The sequence below is a fragment of the Bactrocera latifrons genome, unplaced genomic scaffold (assembly GCF_001853355.1).
Source record: "Bactrocera latifrons isolate USDA-ARS-PBARC rearing strain unplaced genomic scaffold, ASM185335v1 scaffold_136, whole genome shotgun sequence".
Taxonomy (NCBI): domain Eukaryota; kingdom Metazoa; phylum Arthropoda; class Insecta; order Diptera; family Tephritidae; genus Bactrocera; species Bactrocera latifrons.
The window spans coordinates 41,031-65,586 of NW_017534808.1; the positions used below are offsets into that span (position 1 = coordinate 41,031).

Here is a 24,556-nt window from a genome sequence, read left to right on the forward strand (position 1 = left end):
ATTCAGTAAAAAGTCTAAAATTTACGAAATGGGTCGCTATTCACTAGAAGAAAACTGGGAAATATTGAAAACGATATCGCGCAATGTTAATTTTTCTTCAAGCAAATTGAAGAGGAAGACTTGGACAACATTTGGTTCCAGCAGGACGGCGCTACGTGTCATACAGCAAACGCTACACTCAATCTTTTATGCCCTTTCTTCGAAAATCGCATAATCAGCAAAAGAGGTGATGTGAATTGGCCACCCAGAAGCTGCGATTTAACTCCGTTGGATTATTTTCTGTGGGGAGCTGTTAAAGATAAATGTTACGCCAACCATCCAGAAACAATTCAAGATCTAAAGTACGAGATTCAAGCTGCTGCAGCTGCCATAAGGCCTGAAACCATCGAGAAAGTACTGCAAAATTGGGTGGATCGGATAACCTACTGTAAACTCAGCAGTGGTGGTCATTTGTCCGAAATTGTTTTCCACACATAAATTTCATAAAACACTACACCTTTTAAATAAATGTTAGACCTTTGAAAAATATCAAGCCGATTTTTTTTATTGACTTTTTAAAATTAAAATTTTATATGGCCCACCCTGTAGTTACCGCTATACTTGCATTGGAAACTGAAGCACGATTGTTATTTGCGGAAGGCTATAAAGGTCAGTATACATGAAAATACAAACTAACGTAGAACTCTGCTCTTGATTATGATCCATCCACCTACTATAATAAGACTTGATAGTATTCGAAAATATACACAATTATCTCCGGTAGCTAGACGATATTCACTCGAAAAATGAAATTTGGTATTTTGTTGTCGAATGGAAGTACAACCAAAGAGCTATTGAACAGATGATCAATATTATATAAAAATATATATAAAATTTCCATTTGTCAATATTATAAAGGAAATAAAATACCACATATTTACATAAAATCATTCATCAAACAGATATATTTGCACTGTTATTGTTGAACTCATGCAACTGATTTACCACCAAGTCGAAGGTGGACCTTTTATTTGCGTTTTGATTGACGCTTGTAATGTTTGTTGCCACCCCAGCACAATTTTATATATTCATATCAATGAGCATATACATATGTAGGTTTGTATGTAGTAAGATAATCACATGAGATTGCCTTTGGGTGTACTCAATTCGGCAGTGACAATAACAATGCTAAACGGTGGCGAAAAACACGTCACTGTTATGCTTATAGTTAGATATACAGTTGGAGCTAGTATTAAGAGCAAAATACTTGATACAAATATATTTACACACACGATTATTTTCAATTGTTTTACACACGCAATCCAATTTAGTGGTAAATTTATGGTGACCATTAAAAAATTAATAGCGCATTATAAAATATTAAGATTCACATCCATACATACGTACAGATATAAGCTACCTTCATTTGACCATAATTGAAATTCTCTTTACATAGGGATTACTTTTAAAAATTTCCTTGTTTTTTGGTTAATTTTGGTACCGGTTGTTTCCGGCCACACTTTCTTTCGTTAAAAATATCGTAAAATCAAAGGAAACATTGTCGGAGCGCACTTTGAAGTAACTCTACGAGTATTATATACATATGTATGCACATATGTATAGTATGTGTGTGCATGTACAATGTAGCAAGGTAATTAACCGTTACAATCAATAGCTAAGAAGGGCTAATTATGATTTACTATTCCTATATCTTTATACACAAGATAACGCCTGTTATGTAATACATATAATGGGTGTTTCAATAAAGATGTATATATAAAACAAAATAAAAAATCACAACTTGAACGCTATACATTCAAATAAAATCTGCTTTTTAGACAGACCACATACCTAAAACAAAATAACACCCTTTATTTTAAAAAATATCAAGCAGAAATAAAACGTTCATAATTTAATATTGGTAGTCGAAAAAGTCTTTTCGTATTTATTCAATAGATGTCGTTGCAGTCGTATGTCTCCAATGCTACCAATCATATTGCGTCATACCATATAGTGTTGGAAAGGTGAGATTTTAAGGTTAATTTAACCAAAAAAAATTAAATTCGGGGAATTTGGAAAACAGTTACAGCTGTTTAAAAATGAGTGAAAATAATGAAGAAATCGCTATATTTTGAAATAAAAAAAGCGGAGAATGCCACGCAAGCCGCCAATGAAATTTTCGAAGTTTACGGAGACGATGCTGTATTATTTCGTGTAACACAACAATAGTTTGCTCGGATCATCTCGGATCGACCAACCGTTGAAAAACCCCATTTTAAAAAAGGTTGACTACAAAAAGAAGTTCGATGTTTGTGTGCCACATGAATTGGCTGTGAAAAGTTTAATGGAGCGAAGCAACATCTGCGATTCTTTGCTGAAACGAAATGAAATCGAACCATTTCTAAAGCGATTGGTAATAAGAGACTAAAAGTGGATCAATTACGACAGTAATATGCGCAAAAGATCATGCTCCAAGCGTGGTGAAGCTCAAAAAATGGTCGCAAAACCAGGAGTGAGGCCTCGATTGGTTATGCTGAGTGTTTGGTGGGATTGGAAAGGAATCATCCACTGTGAGTTTCTCCAGCCTGGTCCAGCCGATCCTGCAGGGCCACGAAATGAGGTAATGCGTTCACCAAAAGTTTCCTTCAATAAATAGATTGCTTCGTTGACTGTATGGCATCAGAAACCTCCAATTCGGGCTGTTCATAAATCATGTCCCTATAGCGTTCTCTGTGGACTGGAACGTTATGGCCGGCTATATTTCAGAAGACCGACAAATCGCACCAAACATTAAATTTTTGAAGCGAAAAATTTAGTTTATTACCGTCACTCAACAAAATTTTCTTGTAAATATCAGGATCAAAGACCATCTTATTTTGGGGCCATGCATCGAACGTGCGCTCTTGATGGTCGTTTGGCTTCAATTTTTGTACGAGTAAGATTTTGTTGTAAGACCGCCCACGATGGATGGGCATAGCGATGGCGGATGGACACATTCGGGTCTTCTTCGATACTCTGCTAGTGTCTTCGATGTGCATTGTGCAAGGTCTCCGAGGATGCACATTGTCCACTAGAGCGTGAAACCGATTCTTGGTCCAAATTACCGGCTCTGCTGCAATATGTGAAGCAATGCATGTTGCGCGAACCGAGAAATCTTTTGAGGAGAAAAGGACGTGAGCAATATTTCAGATCAATATCTCATAAGCTGATAGACTAGTTGTTGTGTATGCACAAAGACAGACGGGCAGACAGACGGACATGTCTAAATCGACTCACGTCGTTATGCTGATCATGTATATACTTTATAGCGTTCGCGATATTTTCTTCTTCATATAATAACGGCTTAAACATTGGAGTGCACATCCAAGCGATTTGAATATATTTCATTGAAACACATGCCAATTACAAATGAAAATAACTTTATAACCAATATATTTAATACTTATTTGCTTTCATTTTACACTTCATTAAATTACACTTTTGGCGTCCGCTCTCCTGATTTACATTAACATATAGTCTTGGATTTTGTAATTAGCAAAAACGCCGGTGAAATTTATAACCCAACCAGTGCCGTCGTAGTTCACCGTTTTGTGGAAGCGAATGCTGAGTGAACTGCGTGTGCTCTTATATTTCTTGGGATTATCCTAGAATAAGAAAATTACATGTGAATTACAATATTACATTTAAAGGCAGTATTACGGAAAATAGCTTACTCCGCCACAAAAGCGTCGCACAACATCCTCCGTGCCGTCGTCATCGCGTTCGATAACCTCCAAATAGTCAGAATGACAAGTGTTTTTGGTACCAAGTTCGAATTCTGTATTGAATTTGGCATAATTTTTTTGTAATTATATATAATTGTGAAAATCCACGATTTATTAATAAACGTTTATTATGCGCATGCGTGCCACAACTGATTAATTATGCAATGATCTTGCGATTATTTGATTTGGTTAAACAGATGAAAAATGAGTTTCATATTATATTTCTTTTATTTTGAATGAAAAACATAGAATGGGGATATCGCTCTAATCCTGTAAGAGATCGTCTCAGTGTGAAATTTCGAGAAATCGTTTTTTTTTTTTTGCATTATCGGATAGTACCACTCTAATAAAAATTCTCTCAAATTTTAAAATCGAAATTCTAATTATTACGGTCGCTGCAGCGTTTCTTGTAGAAAGGGAACAGAGTGGGGAACATAGCGACTCCAATCTTTAAAAGCTTTTTTCTCAGAATGAAGTTTTTCAAAACGGTATCCACTCTCAAAGGAAGAGTTTTGAAGATATCTAGTTCCAATTTGGAGAAAACATTTGGAACGTCATTCGCTATCGCGTTATGGAAGATTTTACTTTTAGAATTTGTTGTATTTTCCTCAACAAAAAACATAAAAAGTTTCCATAACGCGATAGCGACTTTCCTACGGATTAATAATCTTTGTGATTTTTTTTTTTAGACCGAAATTGCGGCCGCGATCTTGGACATGATACAGGACCACTATTTTACGTGTCATTTCACCAATTTATTGTACCCCCAATAATTAAACATTAAAAAATAAAAATAAACGATCATATTTAACGCTTCGTTATTCTATATTTTTTATATTTAATACTCCTATCAAGGGTGGAATATACGATTGTGCTAAATTGTTTCATCTTGAATACATGGTTATTCCAAGTGTTCTACGTGGTCACCATCCAGTTACTGTAATGCTTTGACGGTGGTTAGGTCCTACAAAGCTCTTACAACTGTGAAAAAGCGGCGAGAAATTGCACCGTACGAAGTTCTAGAAGGTATGATAAATCAGTTAAGGTACTTTTTTTCAATAGCCTTTCTTAGACAGATCACGCGTGGGTCGTGTCAAGCTGTCATGTCAGTATTCTTCAGTATTGTTTTGCATTTCGTAATGGAAAGACTTACGCCTGAACAATATTTACAAATCGTTCAACTTTATTGTGAAAATTCACGTTCTGTAAAGAATGAGTTTCGAACGCTCGCTCAACTTATGGTCAACCTAATCGGCGTACTGAGTGCACTATTTGCAACATCATCACCCATCTTGAGACCCAGAATTCATTATAATTTCGATATATATAGCAGCTGTAGCTGAGAGTGTACATGAGTCCATTCGGCGCCAACTCGGTCAGACGTATGGAAAACTTAGCGCTTTTTACGTCGAGATCTCAAATTGAAAGTGTACTAAAACCGCTCGACCTTCCCAAGCGACATCGCTTTGGTCCATTTCTGGCTCAATGGGTATGGAACCATGCAAAATTGCCGCATTTGGGGCGCAAAGCAGCCTGAAGAGATTCAAGAGCTGTCATTTCATCAAGAAAAACCAACGGTTTGGTGTGGTTTGTGAGCCGGTGAAATCATCGGTCCTCACTTCTTCAAAAATGATGCCGGCGAAAACGTAATCGACAATGGCGACCGTTGTCGCGCCATGAAAATCGACTGTTTGATGCCTGAAATTGAAGATCGCGATCTCGGCGACACGAAGAAAAGAAATCTTGAAATTGATCACTTTTTACTGGAGTCTGCACAACTTTGATTCGCAAACGAAACGGTAATCGTTATGTTAAATCTTCAATATTTTGCAATTTTCGTTATGAACTTCAATCAATATATGCTTTTCATTAGTTCATTAGTTACGGAAAGCAAAAACCATATCTTTGACAAACATATTAATATATGGTTTATGCACTATTGATCAGAAGGAAATATTTATAATATTGTATAACTACACATATGAAACTCAAAGAACTAATAGTACCGGGGAATACTTAGACAGATAGAGAAGTTTCGGAGAAAATGGAATCATATCGATTTTCTCGTTATGAGATTGCAAAAAACAAAAAAGGGATATGCAAAAATCCCAACAAGATAATCATATAAGATGCAAAATATTTATTACTTTCGAATTTTTCTACTTCGAGGTATTCATATACGGAACTGGACACAGATTTTTAGATCTCGTCTACAGAGTGTTATATCTTACTCAATGAGAAATGTGCGAAAAATCCGAAAGATCGCATAAATTCATAACCGAATTAAGCCCTTAAGAGATTTTAAGAAAAAATAAAATCAGACGCCAACCGGACCATAACTTAATAATCACATGAAACATAAACCTAAGGCTCATTTAGTTAACTTTTCTGTCAGACACAAAAACAGAAACTACAACACTATTTGAAAAGCAAAAAAATCTCACATCGACTACTTGAATGATAAATGAATGCACTAAAAATGTATGAAAAACTTACCATCAAAGGATAATAAGATATGTAGATTCGAAGGCACGCGTATATTCCAACGGCAATCGGAGTTATTTCGCACATTGTTCGGATAAAATGGATTGACGATAGTACCACGTGTATTATATATATTACCACCACAACCGGGTCCATCCTGGCTAGCCAAATAAGTAAACTCGAAACGTGTATAGTAACCGCTCATTTTCAAATGAATGCGCAACTTATTCGTGTTTGAGAAGAGCGCCTTGTCATTGCCGGTATATGAGCAGATCTTTTGCAGTGAACTATTGGTGTGAGAATCAAACACTTCCACATACTCCTTAACACATTCATATTCAGCAAAAATTACATCACTATAGTAGAGACTGAGTGTGTAATTTTGTGGTGCTTCGATGTACACATCACACTCATCCGTTGTATCGGCGAGTTGCACGAAGCCTTGCGTGCCGGTGAAGTTGCGGAAACAGCCTGCAGGAATTGGAGTTGGATAAGAGATTTTGTGATTTAAAAATGGCTATATGTACAAGTGTATATGTAGAGTGTAGTTATATTTTGACATTTATCGAAAAATATATATTCCAGTTTCAAATTACTAACTATTACTATACTATATTAGATATTTAGGGGTCTATTCTGGATAAAAGTTTGACCTGCTACAGTACCCAGAACTAAGGCAATGGTCACTCTCGTTTCTTGTTTGTTGATGGCTTCGCTGTGAAGAGCGGTCAATGCTTGTCCAAAGTTAGTTGCGTCTGAAGTCTGGTTGGAGTCTTGTCTGATGTCGTCGACGCAGTTGAGAAATTACTTCTTAATGTTGTTAGGAGGCGGTTCCTCTCTAAGCAGGTGACTGCAAGATGATTTCTGCGGAAGCATCCCAACAGAAACTGTCTGGAGAAGAGTTCGCTATGATTCTTAACTGGGAGCAAACGGACCTTACTATGCAGGTGTTCTGTCATTGTTCAGAGTGCAGTGTTCTGACAAATTTGTATTGATGCGGCGTAGTTAAGGACCAGCTGGTCCATTGCCTGTAAGCTGCCAATAACGTTTCTTTGTCCTTTCCCCATGTGCTGCCGTCTAGCGACTCGTAGATTTTGTTGTGGCTCTGTACTTTGGCGATAATCGCAGTCGTTTGAGAGGTGAAGAAGCACAGATTGTCAAAAGTCGCATCTAAAATTCTTGGATTATTGACAGTCGGAATCTTAACGCCTTCGACTGCAATGTACTCCTTCGTCCAGTTTGTGAATATAGATGATGTGGCTTTAGTCAGCGAGCGAGAAAGGTCGTGGGTCAAAGGATTTTGACGATTGGAAGTAAGTGGTACGCAGTCTTTTGGTATTTTGCGCAGCCGTCGGGTAACACATCGTTTGGCTTGGACTACTGAAGGATGCAGTGTAAATTGCCGGATAAAATAGCTGGTGCACTTCTTCGGGTCCGAAGGGGTATGTCCGATACTAGCTCTGAACCCCATATACATACCTAATATAAAAATATCAAACTTCCGATTGACCGATATTTCGGAAATATGTAGTATATCCCAGCAATTTACAAAACGTATAATATTGCATACACTATAGTTGAATGTTAAAAATGTGTGAAATCGATCCACACATTACCCAAGCGCCCTTATACATACTATATTAATGATTTTAGTCTAGTAGACTCTTTATCGAACATATCGGTAAATATGAGAGTTCTCTTAAATTACTTTGCCCAACATACCCTCCACAGCATACGCGTTCAACGTGAAGCCTGTCTTCTCGATTTCATCATCCGTTTGGAATTTAACAATTAATGTATTGCCCGTCGAGTAATAGTCATCCGGCAATTGGTTGCCGCAATAAACATGATTGGTGGCATAATTACTCCATTGAACGCCGCCCATTTGGCCATTGTGAATCACTTCAGTGCCGTAACCACGTTCCACTTCATACGCGTCCTAAAATGAGAGAAATTGAAAAACGTGCAAAATAACGGTAACGCTGGTTCACACATTGAGATCTTACCTCTTTATTATAGATTCTCAGTGTATCGCCACCACATTGGCCGGTGACATTAGAGCCTTCCAAATCCATATGTTCGAACTTCAAATGTATTGTTCTCGTGCTCTTCAATTTCCACAAACAACTCAAATGTTTGCCATAAAGCTGCTGTCCGGCGTTAGGTGATTTCAGCACCAGTTTCTGAGTAAATATATATAATTTTGTCATATTTTTGTATGTGTGTGAGACGAACATTTGACTTATTAACGAACTCACCTCTTTACTCTTGACCTCCAATTCCATATCGCCACATATTTTCGCTGCTGATGAAATCTTCAAACTAAAGCCGGCGCTTGTCTCCGCCGAATCGCTTACGAAGCGCATAAATAACGCATTCTGCGAGGACATCATGCGTGCTGGCACAACATGTCCGCAAAATTTCCCAATCAGGTCACCGAATGGACCACCACCATCACGTACTTCAAGGAAGTCATCTTGACACTTTGCGCTATCCTCCACATGAAAACTATTGAAATCCGCAAACAATTGGCGTCCCCTTGTTGTGGTAAAAATATAAGCGCAATCCAAGTTATTCGCATAACCATTGGCGTATTTCATAAAATCATAGCTGGCATTGTTGGCGTCCAGATGAATGTTTTGATCGCAATTAGGTATGAAGGTGATTAATGCCTTGAAGCCCACCGAATTTATGCTACGATCCGAATAAGTATGTATTAGGCCACGATTGCCTGGAATATGTAACGGTGGTATGATACCAGTAAGGTTACCGCAGAACTTCGCAATGCGCTCATTTTCCACGGGATATAAGGACTTATAAATCTTAACGCCATCAAAGTCACAATTTGTATCGCCCTCATAGTCGAAAAATTCAAACTTGATGAGTATTTTATAGTCGTCCGGCGCCGTTAGATTCCAAAAGCATTCGGTATTCGGTGGAAAAGTACCATCCGTAAATTGGCGCGGCGTCTCAATCATCGTTGTATTGCGTACAGTGTAGCCACAGACATTGGTGCTGTAGGCCAACTTGAAGCCACGCGAAGCAAACGAATGATCGGTGCGCAAAATTACGCTCACTTGATCACCACGAAAGCCATGCGCGCGCTGCGTACCACAATGAACCGTTTCCGCGATGTTACCATCGTTATGCGTGTAGACGGTAACATTGTCGAAGAGACAACGCGTTATTGGCGGCGACTCGATTTCGAAGTCTACGAAATCCACCAAAACACCGGTTTTGATTGGCTCCTTTGGTATCACAGTGTAATTACAATTGAGATTGTTAGGATAGCGCACCGGATAACCGGGACTGACGATATATTGCTGTTCGGCTGTGGCATATAGTATGCCACCACAATTGCGCTCGAAATTCGCGGTAAAGCCATCACCCAATGTGTCTGCGTCTGTGCGGAAAATCAGACGCATCTCTGTGGTGGTGCTATTCACCGATTGTGGCGGTTCACGTCCACAATAACGGCCCAAATCTTCCCATGAGCCATTTGTTGTCTTCTGTTGCACAAGTAAATAATCTTTGGTGCAATTCTTACTCGTTTCAATAAAGAAGCGATCGGTGAAATGTAGGCCAATATGAAAACCAGCCTCAGTGGAAAGTGTCCAAACGCATTCGATATTATTCTTGTACTGATCGCTAAACGTGATCGGTCTATATGGATAGGTGATTGTGCCACCGCAACCACTGCCTTGTTTCAGTGTTAAGTTGAACTTGGATTGTGTTTCGTAGTTGCGTGTGTAGTATTCCACAAATACACCACGCTCCACCACCATATTCTCCATTGATGATTGCGTGCAAAAACGTCCGAGATGTGGGAAATTCTGATTTGGTCCACCATATACTAATAGATATTGATCCTCACAATTATCCTTGAAATCCGTTGACAATGAGACCTCGATTTGCGTACCCGCCGCCCAGTAATCCAGATCGTCCATATCATCCACACTAAACTCATGATCCGGCCACACGGCCCAAGCGCACTCCAACACACCACTATAGTTGGCCATTTGTGGCTCGGTTATGTTCAAATCGTTGTAAATGGAGCGTATGCCACCGCATTCATACACTTTGTACTTAAGTTCCAAATTGGTTAGACGATTGCGTCTATTGCCCATTAACTTCATGGTGACGGGGTAGGGTAGCCGTGCAACGGCATGCGTTTCATTTGTACACAGCAACTCGGGCAGTATCTGTTGCGTGTTCAATTCCAATTTCAATGGCGACATATAGCCACAGAATGACACATACAGCGCTGAGGTCGCATTTCGTTCATATTTCTCCACTGCCAGCGTTAAGGTTTGATTGTCTTGCATTTTCAGCATGTAACTGCAGTAGATGTCAGAATCGTTGTTACGTCGGAAATGCATTACACCCTCGCCATTCGCTAATCTGACATTATGTTGACACACCTGTGAGTCTTCATCGGAAGAGAAGCGTAGCCTGAAGCCGCGATGTTGTGTGAACGAGAGTAGAAAGGCATCAATGGCCATTATGTTGTCGGTGGAGTAGACCGCGGCCGGTGGATTCGTGGTGATACGAGTAATTATCGATTGCATTTCAAAGTCATTGGCAAAACTGAGACGTCCACGGAAAGAGCTACTATGTCCGAACGAGTTGGTTACATTCAAGCCGGCGCCAACGTCAAAATCAAGTATTTCCACTTTGACACGTTTGCCCTTCGGTACGCGTATCTTCCAATAGCAATGTGTGGGGCGTGCAACGCCTTGTGGATAGCCGGGCGTAAAGAGTGTGCCACGTGGTGCGGTAATTGTCTCGCTACAACGTGTACCGATTGATGTATATGTGAGTTTGAATGTATGTGTAGGTCTAAACTCTTTAATGTGATAGCGAATAACCAGTTTACTACTCTCGACGACATAATTTCTGTTCTTCCGACTGCCACAGATGCGCAGTGAATCAGTAACATTATCATATCCATCATATGAAACGATCTCTTGTAATTCCAAATTGCTATCTGTGCTGCAACCTTCCGTATCCGGCAATTCCATTTTCTCCACTACCAATTTGATTGTACTGCCACGCTCCACCTCTATTGTATATACACATTCCAAGTCACGTGCATCTTTCACTAGCGCACTATCGGGTGAGACGATTTCACCAACGGGTTCATAATAAGAACCACCGCAACGACCGATCGATACAACGGCCTGGAAGCCGACATGCGGCTCTGAGATATCGGTGTAATATTTTACACGCAACACATTGCCCGTGGTAAACTTCGTATTTGGCTTTGTTTTACCACAAAACAGGCCGATCATCGGCATCAGTTCGGTGGCACCATCGTTTAACTGCACATATTCGCGATCACATGCGCCCGACTGGCTGTCGGATGGCATCAAATCGAAGTCGTCTTTGAATTCAATTGCTATTATGTGATGCATGGGCGCCGTCACACGCCAAATACACTCCGAATGTGGGTTCGGTATGTTGGGATAATTTGGCGAATTTATTGTTTTCGTACGGTCGCCAGGTGTGTCTTCACTTAAAACCAACATATCGGAACATTCATGCGTTATTTCTTCGTAATGAAAAGCCGCCTTGAAGTTTGGTCCGAGGTTGATGCGTGAGAATTTTATGAATGCACGGTTCGAGGTGGTCTCCAGCACATCTTCGATGTTATTCTCACAGTATTTACCCTTGCCGAGGAACGGTGAATCTTCGGCCAAGCCATTGCGTAGCAAAAAGTAAGTGCGACAATTAGTCACTTGATTATCTGGTGCCAAGCTGGATTCCAAAAATCGTATGCGTATACGTCGACTTTGGCGTACGTTTATCTTCCACACACATTCGGTTTGAAAACGATTGCTGCCTGATAATATTGCAGTGAGATTGACTAAAGCCTGTCTGTCGGTCATTACGGCACCGCATTCAACGTGTGCACCAGTTGAGAAACCAGTCTTATTTACACTTGAGTCGGTGACAAAGGATAGTCTAAGATATGGGTTTCCATGGTAGGCTTTAAATTCTTGTTCTTTCTTGTTGCAAAATCGTGCAGGCTCCTCCCAATTTTGCATGTCACTACTGGCCGAGATCGTAATGTAATCAGCCGAGCATTCCGATATATCTTCCAAATCTACCTTAGCTATTTGTAGCACGACATGTGTAGCGGGATTTTTCGGCATGAGTACCCAGCTACAGTTGAGCGAGGGCGCGTAACCATCGGGATAACCAGGCGAATTGATAAATATCGATTTGTCTATAGAATATGAATTTCTGCCACACAACGCTGCATTTTCTTCTATGGTTTGATTATTTTTGAAGTCTTCCTTTGAAATTGTTGACCAATCAATTTGGAAGGGTCCACGATATGACTTGATGTACACTATATTTGTACTTGAGTGCACATAATGTGCATTGTAATAATCGATTTGAAGTCCTATATCCGAGTAGCCATCGTAGATCTGTTAAACATAAATTTAGCAAGCAAATGTACATATAAACAATATTTTGAGGTTAGTTTGATTTGTTTTTTTAATTATCCATTAAAACTGTTAGAAATGTATGATAATTGAATTAGGCCAGAGCCAAGAAAAAAATTTACTTTAGCTGCACCGAAGCACTCTGATAAAAAAGTGACCCGAGCTGGTCCTTAAAAACAGCACATGCAAACCAAATTGATAAATATTTTTGGACAGTATGCGAATCTGAACAATTTCTTCGAAGATTGTAGCATTGTCTTCATGAAACTAGAAACTAAAATCGAGAATTTTTTAAATTCGTAGTAACCAATACTTTCCTGTACCGATGTTGTTGCCGTTATAGCAGCAGAACATATTCCTGAGATAATTAAGAAGAATGGTGCAGAGTTGACAACCCTTGGCCAGATAAAAATCCAGATCCGTTCCGATTATTTCGACACGACTGTCGTAGGAACGGTAGAACCGATCAATTCATAACGAACGGTTATACGAAAACGAAACAGTAGCGAATTCATCTCCACATATGGACTAGTTCTTTAACAGTATTTTTAAGAGTTATTTCTAATTTGAATTGTAAACACCACTAGCTCAGAGTCAGCTTAACTATAATTTGCTGTTTTGCAAGTCGATGATCCCTACAACATTTTCACTTACCTTAATAAATGGCATATCGACATCTAATATATGACTCAGTAACAGTAGAAGCACATAATCTTTGTCGACAGTAATGCGCCAGGTGTATGGTTCATCTGTACGGAACTTGGTGGGGTAATGTGGCGATTGTATTGTGCCATTTTTGCCATTTAACTCATTATGTGTTGCTTTAAAAAGAGTAAAGGCGTCAGTACTACTGATTATAGTATAAAACGAAGTTTCCACATCACAACTTACCATAATTATAGGATGCGATAAAGCCGTTGCCTACAACGTCATTATCGCTACTGAACTTAATCCACACTGTTTGAAGGCCAGTTATGGGTGATGGTATATCACTGCCGCAGAACAATCCTATCAAACGGCCACTTTCCGTGGAATCGCGCACTTCCAAGTAATCTTTGTTGCAACCGTCTGACAGTTCCGTATCGAAAGCTTCAATTGTGAGCACAATCGAATTACCTTCACTCGCCACAATATACCATTCACAATCGATATTCACCGGATATGAGGACGGATAATAGGGTGAGGCAAATTTGCCGCTTAACGACATGTAATAGCCACCGCACCAATTGTCCGTCAGTTGGTAGTAACCTTCGAACTCCGTTGTTACATTCATTGGCACCGTGATGGTGAGCGCATGTCCGTTAGAAATGACATTTGCGGGATGAGTTTTGCAAAATTTGCTGCGCAGCGGTGCTGTGCGATCTACGCCATCATATATCTATTTGTTTAGGTATTTGGAAGAATGTTGAAAGGATTTTAGAAAATAACGGCGTTGGGCTATTGTTTTTTTTTTTTTTTAAATGTACCTTGACACCTTGCTCCATGCAGTCTTCTTCAAGCATTGCCGACAAGGATATTAAGGGGCTCAACTGAACGTGTATGGGTGTGAATTGTACGTGTTTGCTGAGATCCTTTGCCACCAAATGCCATTCGCAAGTTTCATTCGTTACCACATTGCGACTAATTGCCAAATAGCCAACATCATCGTCAACGAGCAAAATATTTTGTCCACAGTTCTGTGTAGGAAATGAGCCAATTAAATGGTCGATAAATATGTATATATTAAATGTGTGCAAAGTAATGAATTCTTATTTAATTTTTTTATTTGCAATTATGGGATTTTTGGGTTCAAAAATTATCTTTTACCGGATTCCGGTTTGTCAGGTTAAATATTTTTTTCGATCTGGGGTTTGGAAAATAAATTTTTTAAAATTATTTTTAACTAAATTTTCGGCACTACAAAAACAAAAATCAAAGAAAAACGTTGACTTCGTTACAAATACAAAAGATTCCATAAAGAATAATTACCTCCTTGTAGGACAATTTGAAACCCTTTTCTTGCATGCTATCATCACTTTCAAATCGCACCACTGCCGTATTGGTGGTGGTCATCCATTCGTTCTGTGTTGAATCCGAATAACCACACTCCTTGAATAATAGCTTTTCTTGCGCTTCTTGTGCTGGCCGATCACTATCGCTGTTGGCACCCTCGTACGCTTCTACAAAGTCCATTTCGCAAGAGTAATAGTTTTCCATTTCAATTTCTTCCAAAGTCAATGTGATGGTATGATGAGGGTTTACTTCGATGGTCCACTCGCACCTTGCTTCGGGCGGATAATTTAGTGGATAATTCGGTGATGTTATTACACCGTTTTTACTGGCCAGCACACCACCACATTCTATGAAAAAAAAATCATTATTATCGAAAAAACATCTGTTCTCTACTTTTGGTCTACAGTAGGAGATCATATAGTTTTTGGACATATTTGGACAAATAAGAAACTGCTTAACTTCAAAGAGAAGCTGTTAAATAACATAAATATCTTTATCCATTCCATTTCCATTTGAAGCCTAACATTAATACACATACAGGAAATAGAAGAACAAGTTCAGTAAAAACAAAATCCTGTAACAGTGCTTACGTGATTTCAATATCTTATAGCTAGCCTTGAAGCCTTTTCCATTGTGTTCCTTGTTGCTAATAAAACGCACATATAGTTGATGACTCGAGCTTGTGATAACTAAACTATCTTGTCGGCCACAATGTCTTTCTTTATTATTAGTGCCGTTCATATGACTGGATATCTGCAATTACAGGTTGATTAATTTATGTTTTGGCTTTCTACTTCTTAGCAGTGAATCGCTAACGAAAGAGTTATGTGTTTTGGTAACGTGTTTACGATCGCGACGTATAGAATATGGAACACAGAAGCCTTGCCAATATATATTGCAACAAAAAGTACCCAGAATTTGTAAATAAAACACAAAATATTTAATTATTCATAAATATTTCTTTTCTCGCTTTCAAAGTAATCTCCACCAGATGTGAGACTTATGCTAACGATTTTTCCAGTGTTCGAAACACTTTTCATAAGCGCTTTTTAGAATGGCCTTAAACTCTCTCAACGAATTTTGTTTCATTTCTTCAATCGACTGAAAACGCGTTCCACGGAGCGGCAATTTCAGTTTGGGAAAAATCACACAGAGCCAAATCTGCTGAATACGATGGTTGATCGATGGTATTAATTGCCTTTTCGGTCGCAATCGAATCTTTCTGATAAAAAAAAAAAAAATTCAGCTTTACCCGGGATGAGTCGAGCAAGAACGCGTTTCATACATAAAATTTCCACCAAATCATTTCAACGGACAAGCGAGAGATGTCGAGATCTCTAGGCATCTCTGTAACACTTCCCTTACGAGTTTCAAGCACCATATCCTTCACTTTTTTTTTAAATATTTTCATGAGTTGAAGAGGTCTATTTGTTTTCCATACAAGAACTTGATTTTTATGGCCAGTTTGTAAAGCAACTTTATGCTATAGTGGTCCAATAATATGGCGGTTCTGACAAATGAGAAACCTCTTGAAGCGAAAAAACGTGTGAAAAAATTGACATGTCACAACTTGAAGGACCAGTTTGCGCATATACAGACAGACAAACATGCCTAAATCGACTCGTCATCTTAAAATTATTTATATACATTTTATAGGTTCGTCGACGTAACCTTTTCTGTACTAAATTCACATAACTGTTTTTTGGCAATGTAAAAACTTTTAAATGTCTGTTGACTATAAACTTTAAACTACTTGCACTCACCACCAACGCATCATGGGTGCAATTAACGGTTTCTTCAATATCCAAATCCGTTATGGTTAATTCAACACCTTGACCGGGCGTCGTTTTGATTTCCCACATACACTCTATGTCATTTGGATACGGTAGTGGATGATTCGGCGATTCAAATTCACCTGTTGCACGATGGAAAACTTGTACACAACCGAACATGGCATATTCCAAACGGAAATTCATCCAAGTAGTATTCTGTATAATGTTAAGTACATTGCCCGTTGTTGTGTAGTTCTCATTTAGCGATAGTAGATGAAATAGCGTTTCATTCTTGCCAGGCTCTTTGAAGATAAGATCATGGCCTCCCTCACTTTTTTCATAATGTGAAAATTGTAGTACAATTTTATTGCCTTTCGGCGCTTGAATGGTCCACGAACAATTGATCGGATCTTTAAAATAAGGATTACCGTAGTTTGGACTTTCGATAACACCATAAATATCGGTAATAGTACGTGAACAATTTGCATAGTATGATAAAAGGAAGCCACGTTCTCGTTGTGAGCCATCGGTGCGGAAACGCAATAACGCTTCATTGCTTGTCGTGTACAACTGTTTGGGTTCATCGCGCTCCAGCTGGCATAATTTCGCCAAAAGTGGATGCATATCGTTGCGTCCATTGAATATTTCCAAGAAATCATAGTGACAGTTGAACAATTCCTCAATCGACAGATCTTCAATAGTGAAATGTATGGACGAGCCTTTCGGCACTTGTATATGCCAATCACACTCAGCATTGTGTGGATATGGATTGGGGTAGCGTGGTGAGGCGATTACACCGCTATCAGCATTTATATTGCCACCGCAGCCGTTCGAGTATACAGCCCAGTGTATTTGGAAACCACGTGCATTGATGAAATTATCGCTATGAAAGTGTATGCGCATCTGATGCGTGAATGAGGGTATTTGACGTGGTATGAGGTTGCCGCAGTATTTGTTGATTAGCGGTGATTTCTCGGATCCACCGTTACTAAATGCAAAAACATAAATTTTATTAAAAAAGAAAAGGCGAAATCAAAAATTAAGTAACTTAGTTTTTCGAAACTTACCGCACCTCCAGCCAGTCATTTTCACAATTATCACTCGCTTGCAGCTCAAACATATCGAAATCTAGTTTCATTTGCGTATTCTCAGGCGTATTAATTACCCATATACAGTCTACGCCATTTGTGTAGTTGGATGGATAGTCCGGCGAATAGAGGCGTCCGGTCGAAGAGAATACTTCTCCACCACAATGTTTGCTAAGGTCAACGAACTCATAAGTAGCCTCGAAGCCCGCATCGCCTTCCGAACTATCTGAGACGAATTTGAGTGTTAACAGACGCGAATAGCTTGAGAATGAAGGCGGAGACTCGCAGTATCTAATAAACAAATATATAGATGAAGATGTTGTAAATACTATATAGTAATATGATATAATAGTCTTCACAGGAGTAGTATTATAGTAGCATAAAAAGGTATACAAATATTTTATCTTGACTTTGATCGATCAGTCTTAATATCATTGGCCAATCCGCCGTTAGCTCTGTTTTCTCCAGAAAGGATAAGGCAGCGAAGCAAATGGGTCTGATGGTAAACGAGGGCAAGACGAAATATCATCGAAATAAGTATTACCACCAACAACAATGTCAGCCACGAAATCCAACGCAAAATAACTCTTGCCAACATATGCTCCTTTGGACTGAGTCGGCAATTGAGAAGTAAAGTCGCTTTGGTCCAAAAACCAAAATTTATAAGTCCATCATTATACCTGTTCTACTATATAGTGCCAACGCATGGACGATGACAAATGTGATGAGTCGACGGAACAAGTTGCTATGGAACGATAAGCTGTACGAGATATAGGACGATATCGAATTAAGTGACAACGGCTACGCTGGCTAGGTCATGTTGTAAGAATGGACGGAAACTTGGAATCTCCAATTGGCGATAAAAAGCGAAATGTAGGACCGACTGGTGCGTTGTTATAAACTTGGCTATAACCGCGTGAGTGGTACCTACGCCAATCAAGAAGTTTATAAAAGCTATCAGAGAGTTGGCTTTAAATCGTAAGACCTCTTGAATTTTACTATAAGTTGAAGGTCAACATCACAATATACATAAATATAATAACAGCCTTAAAAAAAATCATCACTTACTTGCCCAAAGCATGCGCATCAGCTTTCGGTAAAGTATCAAAGATTTCCACGTAATCGTACATACAATCCATAGTCTTTTCCAAGCGAAATGAATTCCAGTTGATCATAATACCTTTGCCTTCCGGCGCCATTATTACCCAGTAACATTCCATATTGTCCAAATACATCTCATTCTCGCCCGTGGGCAGACGTATCTTCTGACCAGGCTTGGTAAACACGCCACCACAATCTGTCTTACCCATCGGTATGGAAAGATATTCCAGTTTGAAACCTTTACCCCATGTAGTGATGCCACTTTTGAATGTCAAGATAAGCATATTGGCTTTGGAGACAAACTCAATGGGTGGTGTGCTATTGCCACAGTAAGGACCCATAATATTTTGATTGAGACCGTCGTTGATCTGTGTATATGCACCTTAATATGTTTTTTTTAGAATTAGCACAGTAGCAAATACTTACTCTAAGCGAGCTAAAGGCACAACTGCTTGCATCCACGCTGCTATCTTTGATATCGAAATCCAAGAGTTTAACCGATATAACGGTGTTTGGTTCGGTGGTAATTTTATAATTACAGAAACGTTCAATATTACTCAATACTGGATAGCCCGGCGACATCACAATACCATTTGGACTCTCATAAGTGTAAGAACAATCTGAAATTGCGTGAGATATTTTAAATTAGGTTAGGTAAACGACGTATAATCCTGACATACATACATATGTGGAAAGTAGAAAAATGTTGCGTCACTGGTCGCGCTACTTACCCGCTTCATAATTCAGTACGAATTTACCACGTTTGGCAAAGTATTTAATACGCAGACCATTGTATAAGGAATGTAGAAGGACTGGCGGATCAGAGTTATAGCCACCGCAGTACTTGGCCTGCAGTGTGTGTTCCTGAGTACTCGGGTTTATATCGAAGAACTTGAATATAAAAGTATATTATAAATACAATGTCCATAGTTTTAGTAGATTAATAAGTTTTGAAATAAAGCTTTGCTAACCTCCAAGCAATCATCGTCGCCCAATTCGACTTTTTTAAACTCAATCTTAATCGATTCACTCATTGGCATTTTTATATCATATTCACAAGACATTGAATCTTCCAATGAATTCGGTGACGTGATTGTGCCTTGCTTAGCTGTGTAGGTGCCACCACAACCTGGCACACGTTCCTCAGTCGAATAGTATATTTGAAAGCCCGCATCTGTATCGATGTTGTCGGAATGGAAGCGAATGATAGCCTCATTGGTAGGCAGCAATAGCGGTGAAGGTGCAGTTGAATTGCAATATTTCACTATGGTCGATTCGGCAATGGCGTCGATGATCTGGAAATAATAAAGATAATAATAAAAATGAATTAAGCGATTCCAAAAATAAGAAATAACGTTCATTTCGGTTGCAACGAAGTTATAATAGACAGGTGCATGTTTTATAGCATAAAAATATTTTAATGTTGATTTTGATCGGTCCTTTTGCTATATACCTTACAAACAAAATATAGTAATCCGATCTAAACCATTTCTTCAGAAATTGCACTAACTCATACATCTTAGCGTTCCGATATTGGCGGTTACGACAAATGAGCAGGATCTTAGAAAAGAAAAAAATACGTGTCATAAATTTCAAAACGATTTCTCAAAAACTGAAGGATAATGATAGACCGAAGGACAAGGATCAGTTCAAACTAGCGCTACATCCCGTAGACATAAAAAATATATATTTGCTGACTCTGCCGTCTAAGTTAACGGTTACGATGAAATCGATGTAGTCTAGAACTTTATCAGAAGTTAAATCAGTGCTAAATTTAAAGAATAAGGGTTTTTGCAGAATATCGAACGATTGAGTCACCCTTGAAATAGTTTTTTAATAACATTTAGGTGCTGAACTCTTGACCATCTTGATATAAAAAAATATATATATAATGGACACTCACCTCCAAGTAGTCGAAATTACAACTATCATGTTTTTCGATTTGCAAACTAAAGAATGTCAACTTGATGCGCTTATTATTCGGCGCCTTCAAATGCCACTGACAATCACGATTCTTCGGATAGTTACCCGGTGAACCGGGCGATGACACCGTACCATGCGATTCGAGCTCAAAAATACCGCCACATTGCGGCGGTACGGAATTCCAATCCAATTCGAAACCGGCCTTCGCTGTAGAGTTATCAGATCTGAACCACAAATGCAAATCACTGCTGCTGGAGATAATATTGCCGCCCATCGGCTTGCGAGAGCCACAAAAGCGTCCGATAATTTGCGCAGCTGCTGTACGACCATCATTGATCTGCAGCCAATCAAAACGACACTCAGTGGCGTCTTCCAATTCGAAGGCGCTAAATGTGACATTCAACACCAACGACTCATTCGTGCGTATAACCCAAGCGCACTGAGCCATGTGATCATAAGCGGAACCTTGGGGATATTTCAAATGTCCCGTCATACCGGTTAGTATGCCACCGCAACGACTAAAACGTGCATCACATAAACGACCACTGAAACCAGGCGCGCAACGACATTCGAACTGTGTGCCGCCCGTGGAGCGACAGCGTCCATTGTTGCGGCAAGGATTCGGTGAGCACGAATTGGTGCTATCCGCACATGTTGGACCGGTGTAACCCATTGGACACATGCAGATGAATTTGTCGTTAGATTCTATGCAGGTGCCGCCGTTCTACAATGAAGACATAAAAAAAAAATAAAAATATAAGAAAGTAATAAAAAAAAAGAGAGACAATACAAGCATAATCACTTACCATACACGGCAGTACATCACAGCGTTGATGTGTATTGGGCACGCAACCATTTAGACCCACGCCACTACCCACCATGCCTGCTGGACAAGAGCACACCACTGTGTTCGAGACTTCGGTGCATTTAGCCAGCGGATGACAGTAGTTGTTGAGCGCGCAGCTGGTTGCGGTAGCGCCGTTGCTATCGATGTTGCCGCCACGTCGCTCACAAGTGCGGCCATCACCGACCCAACCGAGTGGACAGTCACCACAATGATAGGAACCCTTAATTTGATATATATTAAAGCAAAAAAAGGGACGTCAAATCATATGAACACGCTCTTCTACCTGACCACCTCATACTTACATAGGTATTTATGCACGCAACGCGTGGACTCATACTGCAACCGCCATTTTGTGTAGCACATTCGTCAATATCACGACAATTAACACCGTTACCGGTTAAGCCGGCAGCACACGGACTACACGTAAACGAACCGGGTAAATTAATACATTTCGTTTCGCATGGCGGATGCGATTCGTTACATTCATCCACATCGACCGTACATGACGGCGTCAGACCATTGGTTTTCCAGCCCACATCGCAAATACACTTGTAGCCAAAATCATCGTTGCTACTTACACAGGTGCCGTGACCGCAAAGCTCCCATGAGGAGGATTGCATGCAATCACCTTTGCGTTGGGTACAGTGTATGCCGTACCAACCAGCGGTGCATATGCAATTGTAACCGCCATGTTGATTCACACATTGACCGCCATTTTGACAGCCCAAATCGGTGCCGGCGTAGAGAGCACACTCATTGACATCTTTCTGACAAGTAGCGCCCTAAAATAGATTGATCTCTAGTGATTAGTGTTACGAATTTCATGAAAAACTCGCTCGAGGTAAACGGAACGGGGACCGAGTTTTATCAAATAAAGGTCTGTTCGTCAACATTCTACAAAAATAGTATCTTTAACAATGGTAATGGTCGTTAGATATAATTTGTGATTAATATTCATTGAAGGATGGTATCCGATATCTCAAACCTGAGTCTCAAAAGGAGAAACCGGAACACAAAATATTCATAGACTCTTCACTTCTGGATTCCTAAATAACTCCTACTTACTCGTGGTAAGTATGATTGGTTTGACTTGAAAGCATTGATTTTTTATGACGAAAAGTTTTATTGAAAAGCAGACAAGGAAGCTTCAGACACACCAGAACACTGCACTTCAAAGTATAACGGGATGCCACTTGATGTCTCCTATCGAACATCTTCGGAGTAAGGCCTGTTGTCACATGCTTTAAGCGGATCCGCCTCCTAGGAGCATGAAGAGGTTCTTCCTCAACTACGTCGACGACATAAGACAATACGCCGACCAGACTAAAATTACTGAGACTGTCCCCCATTTTCTGCCATAATATTTACTCTCGGGGATTTTGAAAACATTATGTTTCTCTTATTCTACGATTCTCTCACATTCTCCCACATTTTTCCTATTTCTCTCAATACATCTCGCTCTCTCTGCTGCAAGTCTTAACGGATGCAAAAGTATACAATTCTGAAACCTTTGTGTGAGAAAATCTTTACATTTACTACATTTACTTCCACGTTATGCCATTTAATTAAGAAATACTTCTCTAGAAAATTCTATGAATCACTTTCGTCTAATATATTGCTCTAGTTATTATCTCTCACTCTCAATTTGAGAAATTTAATTTGTCTCTCTACCTCTCCTCTCTCAATTTATCAAATTGAATTCGTATCTCTTCCTTTTCTCTCTCAATTTGAACAATTAAATTTGTCTCGCTTTCTCTACTTTCTCAATTTGACAAATTTAATTTGTCTTTCTACTTCTCCTCTCTCGCTAATTTTCGTGCAAGTCACTTACCTCAAAGTTTTTCGTACATTGACAAAGGAAGCTCCCAAAGATATTTATACAAGCTCCGCCATTATCACAAGGATTACTCTTACAGCTGTCCAATTCGAGCCGCTGTTGCAGGCTCTGTACTCTTCGTTCTACGGTCTGCAAACGAGTTTGGAAGCGTTGTATTGATCGATTATACATGCGTGTCCTAAGAGCGGTGCCAAAAAAAAGGCGTTTACTATAAACAGTTATGCCACAACCTTCACTAAACACCACCGCTTACCTATTCAGCATCGTATTCAAACGTCTATTCAAACCATTTGTACCGAAGACATAGCTACGCAATGTGTTATACTCATTGGAAAGTTGTATCAAATTATCCGCTTCGATGACATCTTTACGCTTTGAAGAGGAGCCATTGTAAGTGCCACCGACCAAAAGAAGATCCAATAAATCATATTCGTCGTTGATATTAATGCGTGAGTTGCCATCTAGACGAAAAGTGATGTTGCGATTTAGGCCAGATTCCACAATTAAATTGCCGTCTTTGGTTATAATTTTCGGTCTAGAAGCAAAGGAAGCTTATTAACTGAAATAATACTTTCAGGGGCGTATAACACATATTGCTTTATGCACTTAACACTTACGAGTTAACAAATCCATCAACGGGATTCTCCAAGTATATTATGTAAACGATTAAAAGCACTGAGACGCGGCAGGATAATGTTATCCTGTTCAGCGACATGATTTTTCAGCAATCACTTCACTTCGGCATCAACACTTCGCTGTTATAAATCTTATTATAAATCACGGTGATCACAAAATATTTTTTGTTGTTGCTGCACGAGCTGCTGGAGCAAGACTGTGCAGCTTGGTTAAACGGATCTCACGAAATAAATTCGGGGCGTTACATTTTATCGCTAACGTTATAACGCCCCCATAAATACCTGCTCTCATACATATGCACACAATCACATATTTGTAGCACACATTTGCATGTGAGATAACAGTTTAGGATCCGCTCGTACCAATTGGTTACATGGACTTTTATCAATATCTGACGCCATAGAACAGGGTATAAGTGCAATACAGTAAGAAGCAAGCTTCCTACATAATCACACTTTCTACATCGAGCCCCCATTTTTCAACTTTTTGTGATCGAAATTTGATCATTTCTCGGATAGCAGGGCAGTTTAATAAGTCAGTGATTTTCTTATGACATTTGGAGAACAGAAATGCAACATATAGCTGCCCTTCATCCAATATCCCACTATAGATATTTAGTTTCTAGGGTAATGCATTTATAAAGACGTTCAAACATGGTGATGATCTAAAGAGAAACTAAAT

General features: G+C 39.4%; 1 protein-coding gene across 1 annotated transcript; it reads right to left on the reverse strand.

Moving 5' to 3' along the window:
* Positions 1 to 3,381: 3,381 nt before the first annotated feature.
* On the reverse strand, positions 3,382 to 24,033 carry LOC108965173 (cubilin homolog). Its single transcript, XM_018927393.1, has 23 exons — positions 23,857 to 24,033; positions 23,493 to 23,774; positions 23,234 to 23,417; positions 21,705 to 22,184; positions 21,362 to 21,622; positions 20,536 to 21,279; positions 19,604 to 19,927; positions 19,364 to 19,523; positions 19,059 to 19,252; positions 18,600 to 19,000; positions 17,511 to 17,822; positions 16,435 to 17,431; positions 15,262 to 15,424; positions 14,648 to 15,018; positions 14,146 to 14,355; positions 13,571 to 14,057; positions 13,334 to 13,500; positions 8,486 to 12,661; positions 8,234 to 8,410; positions 7,950 to 8,166; positions 6,240 to 6,698; positions 3,693 to 3,796; positions 3,382 to 3,623 (listed from the first exon to the last, which is right to left on the reverse strand). The coding sequence occupies exons 1-23, from the start codon at positions 23,952 to 23,954 to the stop codon at positions 3,480 to 3,482; spliced, it is 11,112 nt and encodes a 3,703-aa protein (XP_018782938.1). The 5' UTR covers positions 23,955 to 24,033; the 3' UTR covers positions 3,382 to 3,479.
* Between the last annotated feature and the right edge of the window lie 523 nt (positions 24,034 to 24,556).

Excerpts from the sequence above, each read along its gene's own strand:
- LOC108965173 (XM_018927393.1), bottom strand. The coding sequence starts at position 23,954 with ATGTCGCTGAACAGGATAACATTATCCTGCCGCGTCTCAGTGCTTTTA. Across the intron at positions 23,775-23,856 it reads GTTGATGGATTTGTTAACTC|ACCGAAAATTATAACCAAAG; the intron begins GTAAGTGTTAAG and ends CTTTGCTTCTAG. Across the intron at positions 19,928-20,535 it reads GTAATTTCGACTACTTGGAG|ATCATCGACGCCATTGCCGA; the intron begins GTGAGTGTCCAT and ends TATTATTTCCAG.